We start from the raw sequence: 21,745 nt of genomic DNA on the forward strand, positions 1-21,745 counted from the left end.
TTAATCACTGCTGTATCCACTATTCTCTTCAGTTACTTACATATCTTATAAATTTGAATATGAAGACATAACATAATTTTAAAGAGCAAAATATGTTTTATTTTAAAATGTATATGAAAACATGCTAATTTTATACTAATTGAAATTAATTTTGTTAAATTGAATTTTGTTTTAAATAATTTCATCTTTTGGGATCAAAGTTAAAATTTTACCTACAACTTTTAAATGTCTTTAAATTTTCTAGGAAAACTGTCTCTCGTTATATGGAAAAATTTAATGAAGTTACAAGAAAACTGTTTCTAGAGATTTTGGAATTCATTCTTCATTGTTTTAACTAAATACTCCTGGAAATGTATAATAAAATAAAAATCCACAATGATAAATTTTCAAGGAACAGTGTTCTCCAATAATAACTAAAATGTTAACTGTCCGGTATAGATTCAGTTAAATAACTGGCAAATGCTGGTAAGTTAATAAAGGTAATAAAATGCTGATTGGACTTTTGGGATATTATTCTACTTAAATTAATTTCATGAAATTTAGAGGAACAGATTTTCATGAACAGTAGTCAAGAGACAGAATATTTTAAATGAAAATCTGAATAGTGAATTTGAATTTCTAAAATGCTTAAAAATGAACTATTGGTTTAGAATGTATTACCTGATTTAGCAATGTTCTCTCTGAAAAAATTTTAAAATTATGTTCAGAATTTTTTAGTTCATATTTTATGGGATACTTCATTTTTATGGAATATTTCAGGGTCACAGAGGGCAACATTTCTCTCCTTTAAGAAGAGATAGGGCTTCCCTGGTGGTGCAGTGGTTGAGAGTCCTCCTGCCGATGCAGGGGACACGAGTTCGTGCCCCGGTCCGGGAAGATCCTACATGCCGCGGAGCGGCTAGGCCCGTGAGCCATGGCCGCTGGGCCTGCGTGTCGGGAGCCTGTGCTCCGCAACGGGAGAGGCCACAACAGTGAGAGGCCTGCGTACCACAAAAAAAAAAAAAAAAAAAAAAAATGAGGAAGAAGGTGGTCTTTTTCCCCTCCCCACTTTTCCTTTGATTATATAAGTGTAGCCCACTAAGTTCTCAGGGCACAGCACCCTTTCGCTAGCCTGCCTGAAAGCCTCAGAAGTGTCCTATTCTAATAAAGCACTTCTTATTTATCACTTTGCCTCTCACCGAATTCTTTCTTCGCTGAGCCATAAAGAACTGGAGCCCCCCAAAACTGACCTACTTTGTTCCTTTACTCTGCCCCTATCACTGGGAAAACCGTTATATGAAAGCTTCATGTGGCTCTACAAGTCACCACCTCCTAGCCAGTGGATACTGTCTCCTACAAGAGCAACCTTGAGAAATTTGATCCTTAAGCATTCATTATCAATTGTGGATCAAAGGAGGGGAAACTTACCTAATTGCTGTACACTTGTTGTCAGTGAAAACACACAAAAAAACCCCTAACAAACTAATTATATATTCTATTTGCCAGGTCAGTTTTATGAGTTTTAAAACTTTAATTGAATGTCAGTACTTCATTTTAAAATGTTCTGGACTTTGGTTATAAATCAGCAAGACATATTGCTCTAAATTTCATGAAATCGGGTTACATAGGATAACAACAGAAGAGCCATACAAGTTTATTGTCTGTTTATTAATTTCTTAGTGATTTGTGATAGCTTAATACAATTTTCTTTAGATCCTAAACATTTTAAGTGTTAATGAATTCAAAAATCAAGAATTATTAATTGAGCAAAATAATCATTGCATTAAGTTGAATTTAAAGTTAGGAATGCATGGACAAAATCCTAACAAATGAGCATAAGTCATAAACACCAAAAACAAGAAAACTGTATGATTATGACAGCGTTAAATTTTGAAATTACTGTTGTCCAATTTGTTAGAATTGTTCATTTTAATTCATTAATCATTTCCAGAAACGTTGGATTAAAGATTGCAAGGATTGCTTCAGAAATCTCTAGTGCTAGCTTCTTTGCAGCCTGTGTCTTCATTAAAATTTTCCATATAATCAAAGATAGTGAATCTGGGAAAAATATAAAATAATTACATGTAAATTTAAATGTATACGCATTTGCTAAAATGTTTATTTTTTTAAAAATTCTATGTATTTTGGATACAAATATGTATGTACATTACATGATAATTATACACATAAAGTTTTTTAATTTAAAATTAATTGACCAGATCTTCATACAAAAATCAGTAAGAAATATAAGCAATTAACCAGAAAACTGGGGAAAGCACACAAACACAGTCAAAGAATTGTAAATTCATATGAGTGAAGTAGCACTTTCTACATTACACACAAATTATAGAAATTGCTATATGATAGTAGGTTGGAGAAAATAAGAACCTTAATTCATAGTTTTATAACAAAAATGTAAACTCCTGGAAATTTTTTTGAATACCATTTGGCAATATATGACCCATCAACTTGAATACAGTTCCTTTCTACACATTTATTGGTAAAATAATAAATTATGGCAAGAAATGTATACATAAAATGCCATCGTTACATTATTGCTACCAGCTTATAATGGAAAATAATGTCCACAGTTATGGCATATTCATTAAATGAAACACTGCATATCATTTAAACAGAGGGGGTTGGATCAATATGTCCTGATACAGAAAAGGCTCCATGAAGATTTTTTAGTAAAAAGTATAGTGCAGAGCAGTGAGTATAATTTCATTTGTACAGACAACATAGGTTTTATTTATTCATTTATTTGCACTGTTTTAAGTATTTTTTAAAATTCAATAAATTTGCACCAAGGGCTGATTTTTTAAAATTAGGTGGAAGACCAAGAGATACAAGTGAAGAAAGATGGTAAAGAAGACTTTGATTTCATTTGATGTGTCACTTAGACTTTTTAAGTTTGAATATATTACATATACTTAAAAATAAATCAGTAAAATGTACAGCAATTAAAGTGCATTTTAAATAAAGAGAAAATAAGAGTTTTAAAAACAATTTTTGAAAAGAAGAAATATTTTAGGTTAGATCTGTTACTGTACAAGAGGTAACAGTTTGGCAGTATCCAGAATACTTGGTCCCAGGTATACTTCTTTTTCTGCCTAAGCTCTTTGGGGATAGGAGGATAATGCTTAATTTCCATTAAGAGCTATTTTCATGAACATCCTTTGCTCCTTTCCATGGAGATGAAGCATGTTACCTGATTAGTGGGTATGAGCCTTCAGTTCATGCTTTTCAATTGGCTAGAGCTAATCTACTAAAGTCCTAAGATCCAGGAATAGCTTTTTTTCTCTTTTTCCTATCTAGACTAGTGAGGAAGTGATACTAGGATACTGACCTATTCTGCAAACTTTCCTTTGGGTGCCCTTTCCCAGGTCTAGAGTAAGGGTATGTAGTAGGGAGAACATTGTTGCTGCATGCCTAAATCATATTCTTCAATTGTTATCCAGCATTAAAGCTAAGGTTCCATTCGCTCATTCCTTTGCTTGGATCAACTGGTTTTGATTTTGCACAGGGGCAAAAAAAATGTGATCTATTGATACTGCACAATTACCAGTACTCATTCCTTGAGGGATTTAACTTATATACATAACACTAGTCATTACTTATATTGGAGGCTGCAAAAGCTAATGTCCACAGAGACTAGGAAGGTAACATAAATGTTTGCGATTAGATAAATATAGAAAATCAGTAGTGGGAGTTGTGCACTGTGCAGCTGTGCACCCAAGGATTGCTGTGTCCATGGGACGCTGTTCACTGGGGCCAGATGTTTGAAGACCTGGCCATGTGAAAACCCATGGAGGGAATTCAGGGATCCTGGAATTTCACGTTAAGATAAATCTGGGGTGGAAATAAAGAGGGAGAATAATAAAGAGAAAATAAAAAAGAAAATTAATAGTGATGGTAGCTATAAAAACTATTTCAAGGAGAGGCAGTTCCTACTCAACTTCAGGAACTTGGTGACATGCAGAAATATGGGCCCACCATACCCTGCATTATAATGTTTTTAGGAGAGTCTCAGAAATTTAGATTCTTTTCATGAAATTTATCATTATTTTCACAAATAATTCGATATTTTAAATATTTATATTTGTAGACCGAACGAAAATGCCTTGATCCATTATTGGGCCAGTGGTTTGCAAACTCTAATAATCGCCAAAATACTATTCAATCCTAGATGTTTCCTTATTGATTTTCTCCCTGGATGACCTATCTATTGATATGTTGAAGTCCCCTAGTATTATTTTTTTGCTATTTATTTCTCCCTTCAGATCTGTTAATACGTGCTTTATATATTTAGGTCCTCCTATGTTGGGTGCATAAATATTTACAAAAGTTGTATCCTCCTGTGGAATTGAACCTTTATTATTATATACTGATCCTCTTTGTCTCTTCTTACAATGTTTGTCTTAAAGTCTATTTTTTCTGATATAAGTATAGCTACCTGAGCTTTCTTTTGGTTTCCATTTGCATGGGATATCTTTTTCCAACCCTTCACTTTCAGTCTGAGTTTCCTTAAAGCTGAGGTGAGTCTCTTGTAGGCAGCATGCAGTTGGGCTGCCTTTTATCCACTCAGCCATTCTATGTCTTTTGATTGGAGAATTTAGTCCCTTGACAGTTAAAGTAATTATTGATAGGTATGGACTTATTGCCATTTTGTTCGTTGTTTCTGGTTGTTTTATAATTCCTTTGTGCTTTTCTTCATTTCTTGCTCTCTTTCTATGTGACTGATGATTTTCTGTAGGATATGCTTAGATTCCTTTCTCTTTACCTTTTTTTGTATCTACTATAGAGTTTTGCTTTGTGGTTACCATGAGACTTAACATAAAATATGTTATATTTATAACAGTCTACTTTAAGCCTACAACTTAAGTTTGAAGACATTCTAAAGTTCTGCATTTTTACTCTCACGCCCCACCCCCAAGTTTTATATTCTCAGTGTCACAATTGACATCTCTTGTCTTATGTACCCATTAACAAGTAATTGTAGTTATAGTTACTTTTACTCTTTAGTCTTTTAATCTTCATACTAGATTCATAAATGATTAACCCACCAACATTACAACATTAGATTATTCTGAATTTAACTGTATTTTACCTTTATCAATGAGACATATTTCATATGTTTTCCTGTTACTAATTAGCACCCTTTTGTTTCAGCTTTAAAAAGTCCCTTTAACATTTCTTATAAGGCTGCTTCATGGTGTTGAACTCCAGCTTTTGCTTTTCTTCAAAAAGCTGCCTTCAATTCTGACAAACAGCTTTGCCAGGTAGAGCACTCTTGTTTGGCAGGGTTTTCTTTCAAGCGCTTTGAATATATTGTGCCACTCCCTCTGACCTGCAAAGCTCCTGCTGAAAAACCTGCTGACAGTCTTATGGATGTTCCCTTCTACATAATAAGTTGTTTTTCTTCTGTTATTTTTAAGAGTCTCTCCTTGTCTTTAACTTTTGATAATTTAATTATAATGTGTCTTGGTGTGGGTCTCCTTAGGTTCATTTTATTTGGAACTTAAGCTATCTTTACTCTGTTTAATGTTTTTTGGTTTTTGGTTTTTCTGTTTTGGTCACACTGGGATCTTAGTTCTCCGACCAGGGGTCGAATCCATGCCCCCAGCAGTTCAGTGGAAGTGCAGAGTCCTAACCACTGGACCACCAGGGAATTCCATGCTTCTTTAGTTGGATGAATTTCACGGCCTTGTCTTTCAGTTCGTTGATCCTTTCTTCCACTTCAACAGTCTGTTGCTGAGCCCCTCTATTGAATTTTTTAGTTCAGCTATTGTATTCTTCAGCTCTGCGATTTCTATCTGGTATCTTCTCTGCATCAAATTTTTTTACTTTTACTTTTTTACTTTACAATGTTCATGCATTGTTCTCCTGACCCCAGTGAGCATTTCATGACCAATATTTTGAACTCTTTATCAGGTAATCACTTATCTCTGTTTCATTAGGGTTTTCTTCTGAGGTGTTATCTTGTTCTTTCATTTGGAACATATTCCTTTTTTCTTCACATTTCTTGACTTTCTGTGTTGATTTCTATGCATTGTATAAAACAGCCATCCCTCCCTGTCTTGAAGGAGTGGCCTTGTATAGGACATGAAATTTATCATTTAACCCTGACCCAGTTCTTGGTTGTTTCTCAATCTTTGTGATTGTCTAAGCAATTTTTTTTTTGTTCTTAGTGTCTTCCAGTAATTGAGGGTGGGCCAAGACCTGTCAGTGTCCCAAAGGGGAGGATCTCAGGTAGCACCTACATGTAGGCTGATTGTAAGCTGGATCCTCAGGCAATAGCTTTTGTTTGTTACAGTCCTGTGGAACCCATGAACTTCAACTCTGCTGGAGACTGCAGCCAGGCACTCAAGGGGTATCCCCTGCATGGCAGCTGTAAAAAAGTGGGGCACCAAATGTGTGCACAATTTCCTTTCCAGGATATATCAGCAATCTGGAGTGAGACAGAGGAAGAGTGTGAAGGTGGCACCCAATGGGATTCCAGTCTCTGGAGAATGTTGTAGCCAGCCCCTTGATGTGCATTAAATTACAAGACTGCGGTTCAGTCTGCAGCTATTAAGATAAGCAAATAGGCCTCTTTCATGGAAAGGCTGGGCCCATTTCAGTCTGCTGCCTCTGCTTTGGGCTCTGAGGGGCTTGCCACAGTGAGTTTGCACAAGCCCTTTGAGAAGCATCTCTCATTTACTTTAGCCTCCTGGGTCTCATGGATGCAATCCCTGTTGCCTTTCAAAGCTAGATGTTTTGGCGGCCCGTCTCTCAGGTGGAAGCCTTAAAAGCTGAGATGGCAGATCCAAGCCCTTCACTACTCAGGGAGAATCTGGGAGTTGTAAGATCCCTCCGAGGCATGTGTCACTGTGCCGGGGTGGGGGTGGGGGGTTTATAGCACAGATCCTCCTTCCTGTTTCAATGTGGGACTTTTTTTCTCATTCGCCTGATGTGTAGGAGTCACTCAGCTAGTTTATGGATTCTTTCCAGAAGGAATTGTTTTGTATGTAGCCCTAGATTAGGTGTGTCTATTGAAAGAGGTAAGCTCAGGAGCCTCCTATGTTGCTATCTGAATTGAAGCTTTTGAGATGCCCAAGCTCATTTTCTCCCACTTCTTCATGCATCACACTTCAGCAAACAGTTGTCCCCATTCAAAGAAAGGAGGATGAGGCAATGACCTTCTTGGTCAGGATGGGGGCAGTGAAGGGGTCATCTGGCCTCAGCCTTGAAACGTAAAGTTTGATAAGTTTTTAAAGCACTTTGAATTTCATTACCTTGAATCTAGCTTCTGACAGTTTTGAACCTTCACTCAGTCTTCATTGTTTATTTTCGATATCACCCATGAAAAAAACAAAAAACCTATGCAGGCTTTCTTTTCTTACTACTTATTTATTACTTAATATTATTTCTCAGCTTTAATATGAGTTCTCTAGTGTTAGAATATGTGTAGTCAAGGATTAAAAGCTGTTGCCACTGAAGATGGAGAGGTTGTTGAGAATTTTACATAATTAGAAAAAAAAAACTCCTCCATGCCAATTCTTATCGTCAGTGAAAATGTTAAAGAGCTAACTTGAGGCCTGAAAAGTTTGATTTTACTTATTTATTCAAATGAATTTAACTCAGGTTCCTTGTGAAGAACATCATAAAATACTTCTGGAGACTAAAAAGTGTTAAATGATACTTTGAAAGTATTTTTGTGAATGTAAATATGTATTTCTATTGAATTAATTTAAAATGTTCATTTTTAAATGTCACTATTTGTATTTTAATTATGCTTTGCTTTTAATATGTTTTCCCTATCCTCTGCTTATTTGGAAATTCCAAGGCCTCTGGCACTGTTACTGAAGTCTGAGTGTCAGTGGGAATGTGGAGAGTGGTTGGCCATGAGAATAATGGATAGATAATAGTAAATGCCTTATTAACAGTAAATGCCTTATTAATAGTAAAGGCCTTATTAAATGCCTTATTAACTAAACAATTAGGCTATCAAGGTTTATTTTTTTAAAATCAGTAGTTTTCAATATTTAATCACCAATTTTTTTCTTGTGAGAGTAACTCAAAACCACATATTAAATCCAAAGCTAAATTTCAATAAAATTGAATCTTGTAATAAAATATTGTAGTATGGGCCTTCCAAGCTTTCAAGGACTTTCAAATCTTGACTCAGTTCTTTACCCTTTACATCTTAACAGGTAAGAGCCAGCTTATACCATCCAGGCCTAGAATGCAATTATACGATGTAATAATTTGGCAGAGATGGCTAGGCGACTCCTAAAATTCATGCGTCTCCTTTCATGGTGTAGATTTGTCACACAAGAGTGGTTCCTGGGCAACAATTTAATTCCTTAGCCCCCTTTGTGTCCAGATATGGGACAATGTGACTATTTCATACCAATAGAGTGTGAGATGAAGTGAGAGAAATATCCAGGCTTTCTCCAACACTATAGTGTCTTTCTGCTGGTGAAATGTGAATAATGTAGAGGCCAGGGGCTGGAATAACCACAGATGTAAGGACGTTCAGTCTGCTACTCATTGTGTGAAGGAAAGCTGCCATGGACTGAGAACACTGCCCTGGAACCATTACTGGAGCAAGAAAAGACTTCAGTTGTATGAAGCCCGTAAGACATTTGGGTTTTTTACTCTACTTAATGCAAATAAGAGTTCAAAAACTTATAGTTTAATGTTTACTTTGCTTTTATGTCTTTTAAGTCTTTCAGATTCATTTTTTTGTTTTTAAAATACTAATATTTTAATTATGTTTTAAGTTTGGTTCACTGCATAAGAGCATGTCTGGAAAATTAGGATGATGTAGTGAGTCAAACTTGCAATTAAAGATTTCTTCTGGTTTTCACTCTGCTAGGAAACCCTACAATTGAGGGGCTGAAGCAGAATACTTCTGCCATGACTAGTAAGGCTGGATGGAGGGAACTCACATAAGTCAGTTTGCTAGTTTTCTCATTAATCACGGCAGGTTTTCTTTTTTCTTTTTTTCTAAATCTGAGAGTGATATTAAGGATTTTCTTTAAAAAAAATACTATAACAACAAAAAATATATATATCTGTGTTTGTAGATGAATAAAGTACACGAAGTAGTCTGGTAGCTTCATGGGTAAATAATGACCTGTATGGTCAGGCCCCATAAGATGGCTGCTCTCTTGCTGTCTGTATATGATTTACTCCACCCGGCACTGCCTTACCCTTAATTTATGTGCATGATTGCCTCCCCCTCCTAAGCTGAAACTTTAATCAGTAGCTACCTTCGTTATCAGCTCAACCCTCAGCTAATGATTGTTCTAGTTCTCGGACCAGAATGGCTCCAGTATGTTGGGTACTCAGCAGGAAACAGTGGCCCATGCAAGTTTCTAACCCAAAGAGCTGAGGGGAGGCATATTCCAACAATCCCCCTGGAAACCAAGGAGCCCTTCTGATGTCACGTCCCTTATAACTGATAGCCTCCTCCTCCCCTGTGTAGCGAAGGTTGTTACTGTGTCCTGCCGGCTATTGGCTGTACCACCGTGGGGTGTCGCTCCAGGCCCTTTGCCTCTGACTTCGTAAGATTTCCTGTCCGGTAAATGGCTGAAGTCTCTGTAGCTGACATGGCTGGGCTGTTGCAAGGATTGCAGGACTGTGGGGTGCAGTCTAACAGGACCCATAAGAAAGGACAAGCCATGAATGCAAGGACCAAAATGTGTGTAACGGGTACCCTTAAGAAACCATGACTTTCTTTCAGAGTATGTGCTCTAACAACATATATCTCTGATAATCATTATTTCTTCCTTTATCTATTCAACACAATATTGATTTTCTTTAAGGTATTTTTTATAAGGCCTTTACCTGTAGCGTTATCCACTTGGTGAAGAAGATTTAGACCAAGCAGGACTGTGTTCTGAAAGTCAGTAAAGTCACTGATGAAGGGGGCTTTATCCCCATCAACAAGCACTCGTGGTGGCAGGCCCTTCTGGAACCCAGATACTTGAATAAAGGTTGTAGGAAAGCTGGCTGCAGCTAAATAGTCCAAAGCCACACACCAATCTCTTCCAAAATCTGCTTCTGGTTTAGAATAATATTCTAACCTAAAAGACAAGTGGAAACATCTACAATTATAATTACTCCACTCAGAATTTCAGCCTCGTCATTTTCTAGGAAAGATCACCTTCTGCCAACAAACTAAGAATCTAGTTTTTGGTTTTAGAATGTGATGGCTTGAGTGCCTGCCTTTGAAGATATAACTAATTAAAAATTTAAATTTGGAAAGGACCATCCGATCAGTTGTTTATATTTTATTTTGAATTTTTTATCTCTATTAACCAGATACCTTATACCTTGGGAATCATATAACCAGGTGTTAGACTATGACTAGCTAGTAGAAATGTGCAGATAAAAATCAAAGTTTCCAAGGTAAAATCTCTGCTAGACTCAGACAGCCTTAGTAAAACTGTTGATTTCCTAGTGTCAGGAGACCCCCTAAAACACTGAGCACCCTAGAGAGACAGATGTCTGATTTTCTGGTCTAATTTTCTGAATACATGGGTTTTATTCTAGTGGAGGAAATCTTCCAGGAAACCAAACTCTCACCTATTTGGGGAACAAGTTATTACAGTGGAAAGGTTAGGGTGTAGTAATTAGTTTTATAACTATATAGTTCATGGCTCCTGTCCCCACCCACTGCTGAACAACTTGCAGGTTTTGAACGAAGTTGTTCCCCCTGAAACACTGTCTACTCCCTGCTTTGCTCACCAGCTACATTCTCTTTTAAGTCTCATCATAGGTGTCACCTCCTTCACAAAGTTTGCCATCCCACCTGAGGTGGAATCAACTATTTCCTACTCCACTATATTCCCAAAGCACTATACTACTCATATATTTAAAAGTTTGTTTTCTCGTTAGATTATATTCAGTTTTCTAGTAATTAGGTTATATTCTAATTTTTCTGTTTCCAAAGTACATATGTAGGGTCTATTAAACAGAAAACTTTTGCATCGTGTTTGTCAATGTTAAGCAAATCGTAACATAACCCAGAGAAGAAACCTTGCTGTGTTTCATTCACATGCACACAGGCTCCTCCCTGCCTCTAACACCCAGAAGTGGAAGACTGCATACAGTGGACTCTTAATGAGAGAAGAGTTTGGCTTGGATTCACAGTTGACTATTTTTAGTCACATCACAGCTGATTATGAAGTAAGGATTAAAGGAAATGTGAATTCATAAGGATTTTGACCAATAGCCACATGTCCCTAGTAACAATGGGTTAAACAAATTGCAGGGGAGTCAGCAACACTAGGAAAGGGGGAAAGGGATGTGGGCACCAGATCAAGACACAGAGGCCATAGGAGCACAAGTGAAATTCAAAGGAAGCCTTTCACATTATTCTATTGAATGTGCTATTGAACAATTGAACCAATTAGTCAGTTAAAATATGTCCAAGCAAAAAGAAAAATACACCTTAAAAGGCTCATCTTAATTTAAAATATATTTTAAAACATAAAATATATACATGTACCAGCCAATCTGCGGATCCAGGACCACAGTTTTATTTAAGTATATGTAGGCTACACAGGGTTCAGTATTGTCTCATGTAAAGAAACAACTAGTATTTATTTTTACCTAAAGAAAGTAACTCATGAGGTTTTAAGGAAGCTCCCAGGCTGTACAGATTGTAAACATGGCCTCAATTCTTCAATACTCTCTATGTCCCTGTTTTTTGGCTTGTCATTTTCCAGTGCCCCTTCCCCAGATACACACTACCATGTATAAAATAGATAAATAAGGATTTACTGTATAGCACAGGGGCCTATATTCAATATCTTATAATAAACTATAATGGAAAAGAATAAAAAATAATATAGATACATATGTATGTATATGTACATATACATGTATATAAATATATATATTTATATACATATATTATAAAACCACATTACCTTGCTGTATACCTAAAACTAACACAATATTGTCAATCAACTATACTTCAATTAAAAATTAAATATTAGCCCACTTGACACAGCATAAGCTTAAAATGCATTTTCACACTTGGTTCCTCTCTCTTGCTATTCTGTCATCACAGTGAAGAACACCCAGGCTTGCCTGATGGAGAACGAGAGACAAGTGGAGCAGAGCTGAGCTTTCCCACTCACCCCTGTGGGGCCAGTAAAAATCAGCCAACATGACATGAGCCCAGGAAAGGTCCGCAGAGCTGCCCAGCTAAGCCTCAGGCACGTGAGCAATCAACACTTACTGTCATATGACGCTGAGGGTTAATGGCTGTTGACTGTGCCTCACATTCGTGTGAGAAAAACTGGATGCAATACAGGGCCTCCCATCTAATTAATTGCAGAGTCAGGACTGAAACCCTAGCAACTTGGCTTTAAAGTTCATGTTCTTTACAACTGCCCTCTACTGCCTCTTGTGATGATGATAGTTAAGCGTGATGCATAGATAGATTTAATCCCCAAAATTACCCTGTGTAGTATGTACTGTTATTATTACAAGTTCCAAGTTGAGAAAACTGAGCTTATCCCTGTTTGGATTGCCCAATTTAATACCTAGTTGTTGAAACCAATAGGTAAAGAAGGACATATGCTGTGAATCTGCTAATCAGGTGATTTATTTACCTTACTGGATGATGGAGTTCATGAGACAGACAACAACCAGTGGAATATGAGGTACCCAACATTCTTGCCTGGATTTACAAATTTGCTTGTATAATGCCAATGAGCCCTGATCTTGGTTGTTGTTGTTGTTCCTGTTTTATACTATACCCAGATTTCTAGCCCATACTTCACTCTTGGGGACTGACTCCACCCCCTAAGTAGTGTCTGTAATCATTGATTTTATGCACCAACTTGACTGGGCCACAGGGTGCCTAGATATTTGGTCAAACATTATTTTGGGTATTTCTGTGAGGGTGGTTTTGGAAGATATTACCATATAAATCTGTAGACGGAGTAAAGCAACTTGCCCTCTATAATGTGGATAGGCTTCCTCCAATCAGTTGAAAGCCTGACTAGAACAAAAATTAATCTTTCAGTGAGTAAGAAAGAATTCTCTTGGCTGATGGCCTTCAAACTGAGACATAGGCTCTTCCCGGTTCTATAGCAGCTGCAGCCTTTTTACTTGAACTGGACATTGGCTTTGCAAATTATAGATTTGCCACCCTCCATAGTCATAGGAGCCAGTTCCTTACAAAAAATCTATATCTATCTATCATCTATCTATAAATCTATCATCTCCTATTGGATCTGTCTCTGTGGAAAACACTAACTAATACAGTGCTATTCACATCTTAACACAAATCATTCTTACACTCTCAAATCTAGGTGTATAATACTTCTAAGTGTACCTGTGGAGTGGCTTGATAATCTTCTAGGCTATTTAGTATGCAAACCCTGACGCTACTGAATTTTCTTCCCCAAGTATGTAGCTACCATATTATGTGCCTATGATTTAAAAAAACAGTGATAATTTCTTTTCTTTTATTTTTCAATAGAGAGAAATTGGTTGTATGTTTTTTTGGTTGGTTCGTTGGTTAGCTGGTGGTTGGTTGGTACAAGATTTTTTTTCTCAAATTTTTGCCCCTTCTTCATAAAACAATTTTTAAGCCTGATCATACTAAAATAATCACACATCATCATTAAAATCCCCAATGATTAAATATAACATTTAATAGGAAGATTTATATTAGAAAACGAATAAAAAGGCATAAATAAGACGAAAAATTATTTGCCGTATTAAGTAGAAATAACTTGGGATCCATTCTTACCTATGTTCAAAAATTTTGTAAGCATCTTTCAAGGATGAGAGATGTGCATCCCACAAGTACTTCAACAAGTCATCAAAGCTACTAGAAGGTGACTGCAAATGCTATAGTAAAGAGAAGAAATGTATTCATATTTGAGCAACTATAACAATTCTCTACAATTTAATTTTGTTCACATTTACAATTTAGCAATATTCTACATGACAGGAAAATTTTGTTTCTATGGATTAATTTGTGTAAGCCATTAGTGACTAACACTCTGTAAAGACTATAATAATTATCTATTAGTAGTAGTAATATTGAGTGCATCTATAAGAGATGAACTGCATGTGTTTTCCCGAAAGTCAGCATTTTATATTGACCTAGAGAACTTTACTTTTTGATTAGCAGTTGTTTTTCTGCTACCATAGTTGAAATTACCACAAAAGTTTAACATTAAGAAAAGGAGGAAGTTACCAGAATATTTAATTTAATCACATCTTTAAAAATGAACTAATAACCTATAGAACTAGTAAATCTATCTTTTAGCATTGATTTTGGTTCATGACTGTGTTTAACCAATGTATTTTATTTTGGTCACTGAATATTTGGTTTTGATTGCCACGTAATTGTTTAGATATACCTATTTGTGACCGCTTATCAAATCACTTGAAATAAGTTAATTGACTATTCTAAAACCAACTCCATAATCATATTTCTCCCAAGTGTTATTGCTCAGTTGACTTGAAGGTTCAATTTACCAGAATAATCCTTTCATTCAGTGAGATATCCTATGTGCTCTCACATTTATGTATGGCTTATTTAGGGTGAGAAGAGTGGATAGATTTTCTGTTAATGCTGCATTGGTTCAGAGGGTGTAAATGACATGTAATGCCCTGCTGTAATGTAATGACATTAATATAGCTGGCATAAAATTTTACATTTTTATAGCATATAATGCACACAAAAACCTAAACAGAAAGCATTATACAAAAAAAAAGAGAAGAAATTACCTTACCACCTCCTAAGAGAATAAATTATAAAACTTAATAAAGGCACCTTGTAAAGGACATTCCACTTCTTCATCGTCTTAGGAAAGGATGACTGACAACTAGAAATATTAAGACAAAACTTTGTCTGGTCCTTGGGTGGTGGCAAAAGCAGGACTTGATCTGATGGTATCCCCATTATGCCAGAATCAACCGCAGCAAGGAAGGGTAGTGCACACAGAAAGTAATTTATATCTGTAATTGCAAAGTACTTGTTATTACCACAAGCACTAATAAATGTGATAGAGGATATTTTAAAGTAATCTGTAAACCATTAAGCAAAAACTCACAGATCCAGGAACATGAAAAAAAGTCACTGCAAAATATTGAAAATCTCCCTAAGGATCCTATACATAACTTTAACATGTTTCTGTTAATAACCCTACAATTAGAAAAGAATATGGGTTAAAATCGTTGACTACAATATTTTAAAACAAAAAGTAATTTCCATGAATTTGGTACCATTCATTTTTCAAAGCATTATGTAAAAATGAAAGAAAGATATCTACTTGTGCAAAGAATGATACAACACCTCTAGCTGGGGTTTTACCATGAAATGTGATTTTTTTCTAAATTATCTTAATATGGTTATAGTATTGATATTTTGTATTTTATTTAGCCAAGTTTAATGTGCAACCATGACGTCACAAAGTCTTTGTCTTACGTTAGGTCTTTAAAGCAAAAATGTTGGGTAAGTGTTGGCAATAGATCTTTGGATAATTAAATTAACACTGAATTAAGATTTTTTAAATTTCTCTCTAAATGGAACCTATTCCAGCAAATTTAGACATCATGATATAGTTGACTGTAAAGCTTGTTGTACTGATTCCCACTGGTGATGCAGAACATTTTTCATCATAGACATGTATTTTGAATGCAGTCCTACGCCCCAGGGTAGCAGGCTTATACTCCAAACTATGGAGTCCATGTGAGACAAAAGAAGCCTGAATTCTAGATCTGTAGTCATGACTATTTGTGAGTCTTTGAAAAGACTCCATTGGTATCCTATGAGAAAAATAGGTAAAGGTGTATATGATGTGTGTCACTGCAAGAAAGTGAAATTTAATGTGACCTTGTTTCTAATTATTGGGAAATATCTCTAAGAAAGTGAGTGTAAATTAATTTCACTACTAAAATACAAAATAAAGCTGAAGAATTAGAAACTACCTTCTAATTATTTTAGTATTAAATATCCGACAGAGGCCTTAGATTACTGATTGATAGAACAATTTGTGGTAGATTAATCTCTGAAATTTTTATGAGTTTCAAAGTTAAACATTTTATCTGAGCAAAATGAGAAGAAAGCATTATTTTCTTGTCCTCTCCTTTCTCATCCTTCCTCGTCCTTGGAGACCCTCTGGCTAGTGGGACCTCCCATCTAACTGCCAATGCTGGTCGTTCAAAGGCCATCGTCCTTTGCTCTTCCTCAATTCAGTCCCCATGTGAAATATGTCCTAAGGAATCATTATTAAAATTGTGGCCATAAATCCTAGAATGTGACCTAAAGGCCACAAGGTACGTGATGAAGTAAACTCCTTTTTACAGAGGAATAGTGCTGTTTTTGTTTTGTCTCTGTCCCTCAGATTTTAGGTTGCATATTTTCTTTGCGGGAAGGTTATTACCTATTTTTCTATTAAATGAACATACCAGCCCACCAGCTGTCCACAGAGATGCACAAACGATCTCCATATTCATAGCCACAGTCTGTCCTTCGGCTGGGATCAACTAATCTGCCTAGAAGAGAGAGGATGCACGGATTATTTATTATGCACATTTTGAAGCTGGTAATAATTGTTTCTTACCTAGGCACAGTTTGTTTGCAAAGATGCACAAACATTTCTCTTTTGATAACTTGTGTTTATCTTCCTATCACTCTTTACCCTTCATTTCCCATCTCAGAACCAATTTCTATTCCTTGATCTAACATCACCGCAGTATTCCACTTTCGGATGATCTGTTTTGAATATTAGTTGCTTTTGTAATTATTCTCCTTTTCCTAACGTAATCCTTCTCAAAGCAATGATTGATAAGGAACTTGTTAATGCTGTTAACCTGCATGAATGTCACAAGTGTGAGTTTTCCTAATTGATTATTCCTCAGACTGAACACGCACGTGAGCGTGCACGCACACCTGCACTCAGTCACCTATACCTATGCCATGCTGTTTCCAGACTCTGTTCTGTAGCTTGATTTTCCGTATTATTAAATCAGAATAGAATTTCTGGTGGTGGACCTAGGCACTGATATTTTTAAAAACTAGGTATTTGTTTTCAACGTGCAGCTACACGCGAGAACCTCTGCTTTTGTTCATTCTTTTATTCCCTAGTAGATTTTGTTTCTTTTTCCACAGTGAAATTCTGTCCACATTTCAAATCTCAGTTCAAATGCATTTTTTTCTTCTGATTACTCCAGCTGACTCCAGTGTCCCTTGTTTTGCACTTTAATTTTTAACAAAGAGTTGTTATTTATTGTTCTCTGTTTAATTTCTAATACCTATCCTGTTTCAGTTGTGTTGTAAGGTCTTTGACGGCAGGGAAACTGTCTGCAATACGTACTTACCTGCACCCCACAGCTGCTTTTAGAAAATGCTGGAGACATATAAGCCCATCGTTGGATGAGTTTAATCAGGCTTGATCATAATATGTGAATGTAATGAAAGAATAAGAAAAGCATTCAGCCTCCATCTACCGCTGGCCCCCAAGGCCCCGGAGTCTGGCATGCCTCCCATGGTGGACTACATGCTAATAATTTCTCCTGGATCTCTATCTTTTGGACTCTGAGGAAAGCCAGATGAATAGGAGTTAGTTTGAGTCTCAAGACATCACCTGACAAAGGTGCATGAATTGCCAACTTCGGTAGCTCCTGTATGTGACTCCTCCTCAGATCTTAGATAAACCTTAATCTTCTCTCTATATTTTTTCCATCGGAACAGAACAAATTTCCTTATTGGTGGTGTTATCAGTATGGAGTGAAGGAAGCACTCACTCTGTTTCATGAGCTTCTCCGTCAGCCAAAATATCTTATCATTTGTGAGTCTTTGGCCCACATGTATCTTCTAACTAAACACTAGAATGTATTTTATTTTTGAAAAGAATCAATCTTTTGCAGAGAAACATCCTCATGAACAAGGTGCCACTCCTGTTCTCTCCATCTCCATATATAGGTTATCATAGTTAGAACTTTACGAAATTCAAACTAATTTGACATCACCTTCTGCTTTTAGTCCATATCTCCTTGACTGTTTTGTTCATCCCAGTGCTTAGAATAGAGTCTGGCATCTAGTAGGACTTCAATAAATATTTGTAGAATGCCCAATAGGTTGGATATGAAGTCTTTTTGTGTCTGGCAACTATGCCATATGCCCCATTGCAGTTTCTAGTCGAATCAGGCAACACAGAAAGATTGATGGAGGAGAAGGAGAAGCAGTAGAAAAATAATGGTTATGAGGGGAAAAGAGGAAAAAGAAAAGAATCAACTTTCAAAGACATGCTTTGGTGTATACAGAGTTCCACTTCCCAATTACAACATGGTTAGATTGGAAGATCATTAGAATAAAAACAAGGGTCATTCTTACCTGTAGTATATTGCCAGCCATGCTGTAAAGGCAATCCCCATAAAAAATTTTGTTCATTATCTGGTGCAAATTTTTCAAAATAACTGGCTGTTTTGTTCACGAGGATTTTATACATCCCCATTCTCTTAGAGTATAACCAGGGATCAATAACATACTTTCCATTCTCCACCCTGTAGTCACTGAACTGACCAGGACTCTCATTCCACAGGGGGGGATACAGATCTGAGAGACTGAAAGCTCCTGCTAAAGAAACAGAAATGCAACCAACTAGTGCACAGGCCCAAGGAGGAAGGAAAGCCATCACTCCAGAGCTGGGGGTGGAGATTGTGGGAGAGCTTTTATTGGGAAGTGGAGGAAGGAGTCATGGTATTTGCTTATATCCTAGCATATCAAATCTCTGTTCTTTTTCCCAGAGATCACAGTCCTTCCCTGGGAAAGTCTTACCAGTGAAAACAGGTTGCTTCCCCAGGTAAAGAGAACAAACTAGACGATACCAGAAGGGAGAGGGAAGGGAAGGGGGGCAGTTGGAGGTAGGGAATTAAGAGATACAAACTACTATGTATAAAATAAATAATCAACAAGATCATATTATACACCACAATATACATAAATATAGCCATTATTTTGTAATAAATTTAAATTGAGTATAATCTATAAAAATGTTGAATCACTATGTTGTATACCTGAAACTAATATAACATTGTACCAACTATACTTCAATTTAAAAAAAGGAAATGAAAAAAATCGGGGGCTTCCCTTGTTTAATAGCATCATCAATATATTATTCACATGACAGTTGAAAAAAGCTGTTGAAAATTTTAATGTTGAATGAGTCAATATTTTAAACACTTTTAGGAAACTGCTACTATATTTACATTGTCCTTTAATGCCTATGAAGTTAAGCACACTCCTACACATCTGTCTTGACCTTATTCATCTGGAAATATAAAGACATGGAATTTACTTATCTTTGCAGAAAAGAGTTTACATAGCAAACCTGAGATTGCTATTATAAGAAAAACCTGCTGGCAAGGTTGACCTTGGCTGGCATTTGTGTACTTGGCTCTCAAAGTTCCCAATCTACAGCTAAGTGACAAGCTGATTAACTCTACCTAGACTGTGCAAACAATAAGGTATGTGTGAAACACCTGCTTCCTAGTAGAGTCTGGAATTTTCATATGTGACCAGCCCCTTAGTAAACCAGAGGATGCCTATGTGACTAGCCCCCCATAAACATCTTGGGCACTGAGCTTTTAATGGGCATCCCTGGGTGGAAACATCACACATATGTTGCTGCACGTTTGTTGCTGTGGGGAAAGTGTGCCCTGTGTGACTTCTCACGGGAGGGAGAGAGCATATCTGGAAACCTACACATGCATTCCTCTAGACTCTGCCTGTGTCTTTTCCCTTAGGGTTCAGCTGCATATCCTACTACATCACTGTAGAGAATCTTATCTATGAGTATAACTACATGCTGAGTCCTGTGAGTACTTCTAGAGAATGTTTGATTATAGGTCCCTGATGGAAAACCTTCAGATGCCCATTAGTTTATCTCTCACCAAAGACTAAGAAAAAACATTTATACATTTAGTTAGTATATTTATTGAATATGAAAACTACTAGCTCCCATACTGAATCACATGTCTCTAGATTCCAGAGGGAAAGACAAAGTCGAACCGATTCTAATTTCAGGTGTAATTTTCAACTAATATAAAAAAAAATTCCTGGTGACTACAATTTCATTATAAAGGAATGGAATCCTCTAAAAGGGCTGAGTTTTCTCCATGCAAAAGCTATTCAACTAGTGTTTGCGGGGGGGGGGGGGGGGGGGGGGTAAAGTATGTGAAATTGATATATTGGCTAACATATAAAATAGTTGAATTTTGGAGCTCCTGCATCAGAGCCTAAAGAATAGCTTAGGTTAGGATGGCCTATAATATTATAGATAAAGCTACAGACACCTTCCAGGAGTTCCCAAGCCTAAATTATGATTTAAAAATATATCAAATATGATATTAGAGTACTTCCTTCTCAAAAGAAAGCTTTAATATATTGCACAGTAAATATGAATGTTGATATACTAGAATTTATGAAAAATATATGAAAGATCCACTTAATAGAAGTTTCTGTTGCAAGGGAGAAGCTTGAAGTGTGCCTGTGTATCCAACAGACCAAGCCAGTTTGTGGGCAAAAATTCCTAGTTAATTTCCAATTTTCCTCTTCCTTAGAATTTTAGTTAGGAACATGGACAACCAGAATTAAGACTACATTTCCAGTATCCCTGGCCCAAGCAACCACGTTACTAATTGCTGGCCACTGGAACATAAATGGAAATGGTGCCCACATGTCCCTTACAAGAAGAGGACATGCCACTTCCTTATCCCTTCATCTGTGTTGTGGTTTGGATTGTGAAAGTGATGGCTAAAATTCCATCTCGACGCTTAAGGACAATGATACTATCTTGGGAATGGTAGAATGCAAAGCTAGATGCCAGAGAACTATGGAGCCATGCTTTCATCCTTCTTCTGTTCCCCACCCTTGGTCGAAGAGTAAAAAGATTTAGAGTTTTTTGTATGCAAATCACATGGCTTTATGCTCACAAATGAAGAGTCCTAGTAATCAATAAAATTTTTTGAACTGTCAGAAACAGAAGGTATAGTCAAGGTTTCTAAAATAAACTATCCCTACTCCAATAAAAATTAATTTTAAAAAACAAATAAAATAAAATAAGGTATCCCTAAATATTTAACTGGTTTATACTTAAGAGCATGTAAAATACTTTTATAGTTAATATTTTAATTACAGGTGATATATTTATAAAGTGTAATAGAATAGCAGATAGGCTATATTTTTCCTGATTAAATATTCCTTGGTTATACTTTTTGTCTGAAATGGATTATTATTAACTCCTTTGTAAAATTATCTTTATGCCCTCTACTATGGAATGAAATATAAAGGGAAAAAAGCAAAAACCAAAACCAAAAAAAAAAAAAAAAAAAACACCAAAACTGCATCTTCATTGGAACAAGGACATGGATATACTTGAAAATTATACACTAGAAACATATTTAAAACAAAGATGTACCCTGAACTCCTTGACCTGGTATGCAGGTTAAACATTAACTTCTTGTGAGATCTAGAGCCACAAGAGGAGAATATCACTAGACACCCTGTTTGAAACCCCAGAAGAGAAGAAAGTGCGAGATAAATCACATCTACACATGATTTTGATTACCTAACTCAATCATCCCAAGTTCTATTCTCACAAATCTTCCATGATTCAGCAACTTGCTTTGCATGCAATAGATACACTTTCAGTGGACTTAATTTCATTTGCCTTTAAGAAATGAGATGTATTCTGAATATATTCTGAATAGGCCAATGTAAAAAGAGTTCAGTTAC

General features: G+C 36.2%; 1 protein-coding gene across 1 annotated transcript; it reads right to left on the reverse strand.

Moving 5' to 3' along the window:
* Window positions 1-1,846: 1,846 nt before the first annotated feature.
* On the reverse strand, window positions 1,847-18,644 carry LOC136132283 (protein LEG1 homolog). The gene is made up of 6 exons (XM_065889177.1): window positions 18,344-18,644; window positions 16,417-16,503; window positions 14,780-14,964; window positions 13,745-13,845; window positions 9,817-10,055; window positions 1,847-2,037 (listed from the first exon to the last, which is right to left on the reverse strand). The coding sequence occupies exons 1-6, from the start codon at window positions 18,642-18,644 to the stop codon at window positions 1,904-1,906; spliced, it is 1,047 nt and encodes a 348-aa protein (XP_065745249.1). The 3' UTR covers window positions 1,847-1,903.
* Between the last annotated feature and the right edge of the window lie 3,101 nt (window positions 18,645-21,745).

Source organism: Phocoena phocoena, chromosome 12, assembly GCF_963924675.1.
Source record: "Phocoena phocoena chromosome 12, mPhoPho1.1, whole genome shotgun sequence".
NCBI classification, from domain to species: domain Eukaryota; kingdom Metazoa; phylum Chordata; class Mammalia; order Artiodactyla; family Phocoenidae; genus Phocoena; species Phocoena phocoena.

Excerpts from the sequence above, each read along its gene's own strand:
- LOC136132283 (XM_065889177.1), bottom strand. The coding sequence starts at position 18,644 with ATGGCTTTCCTTCCTCCTTGGGCCTGTGCACTAGTTGGTTGCATTTCT. Across the intron at positions 14,965-16,416 it reads TGTGGACAGCTGGTGGGCTG|ATATAAATTACTTTCTGTGT; the intron begins GTATGTTCATTT and ends TTGCAATTACAG. Across the intron at positions 2,038-9,816 it reads CCAAGTGGATAACGCTACAG|ATTCACTATCTTTGATTATA; the intron begins GTAAAGGCCTTA and ends TATTTTTCCCAG.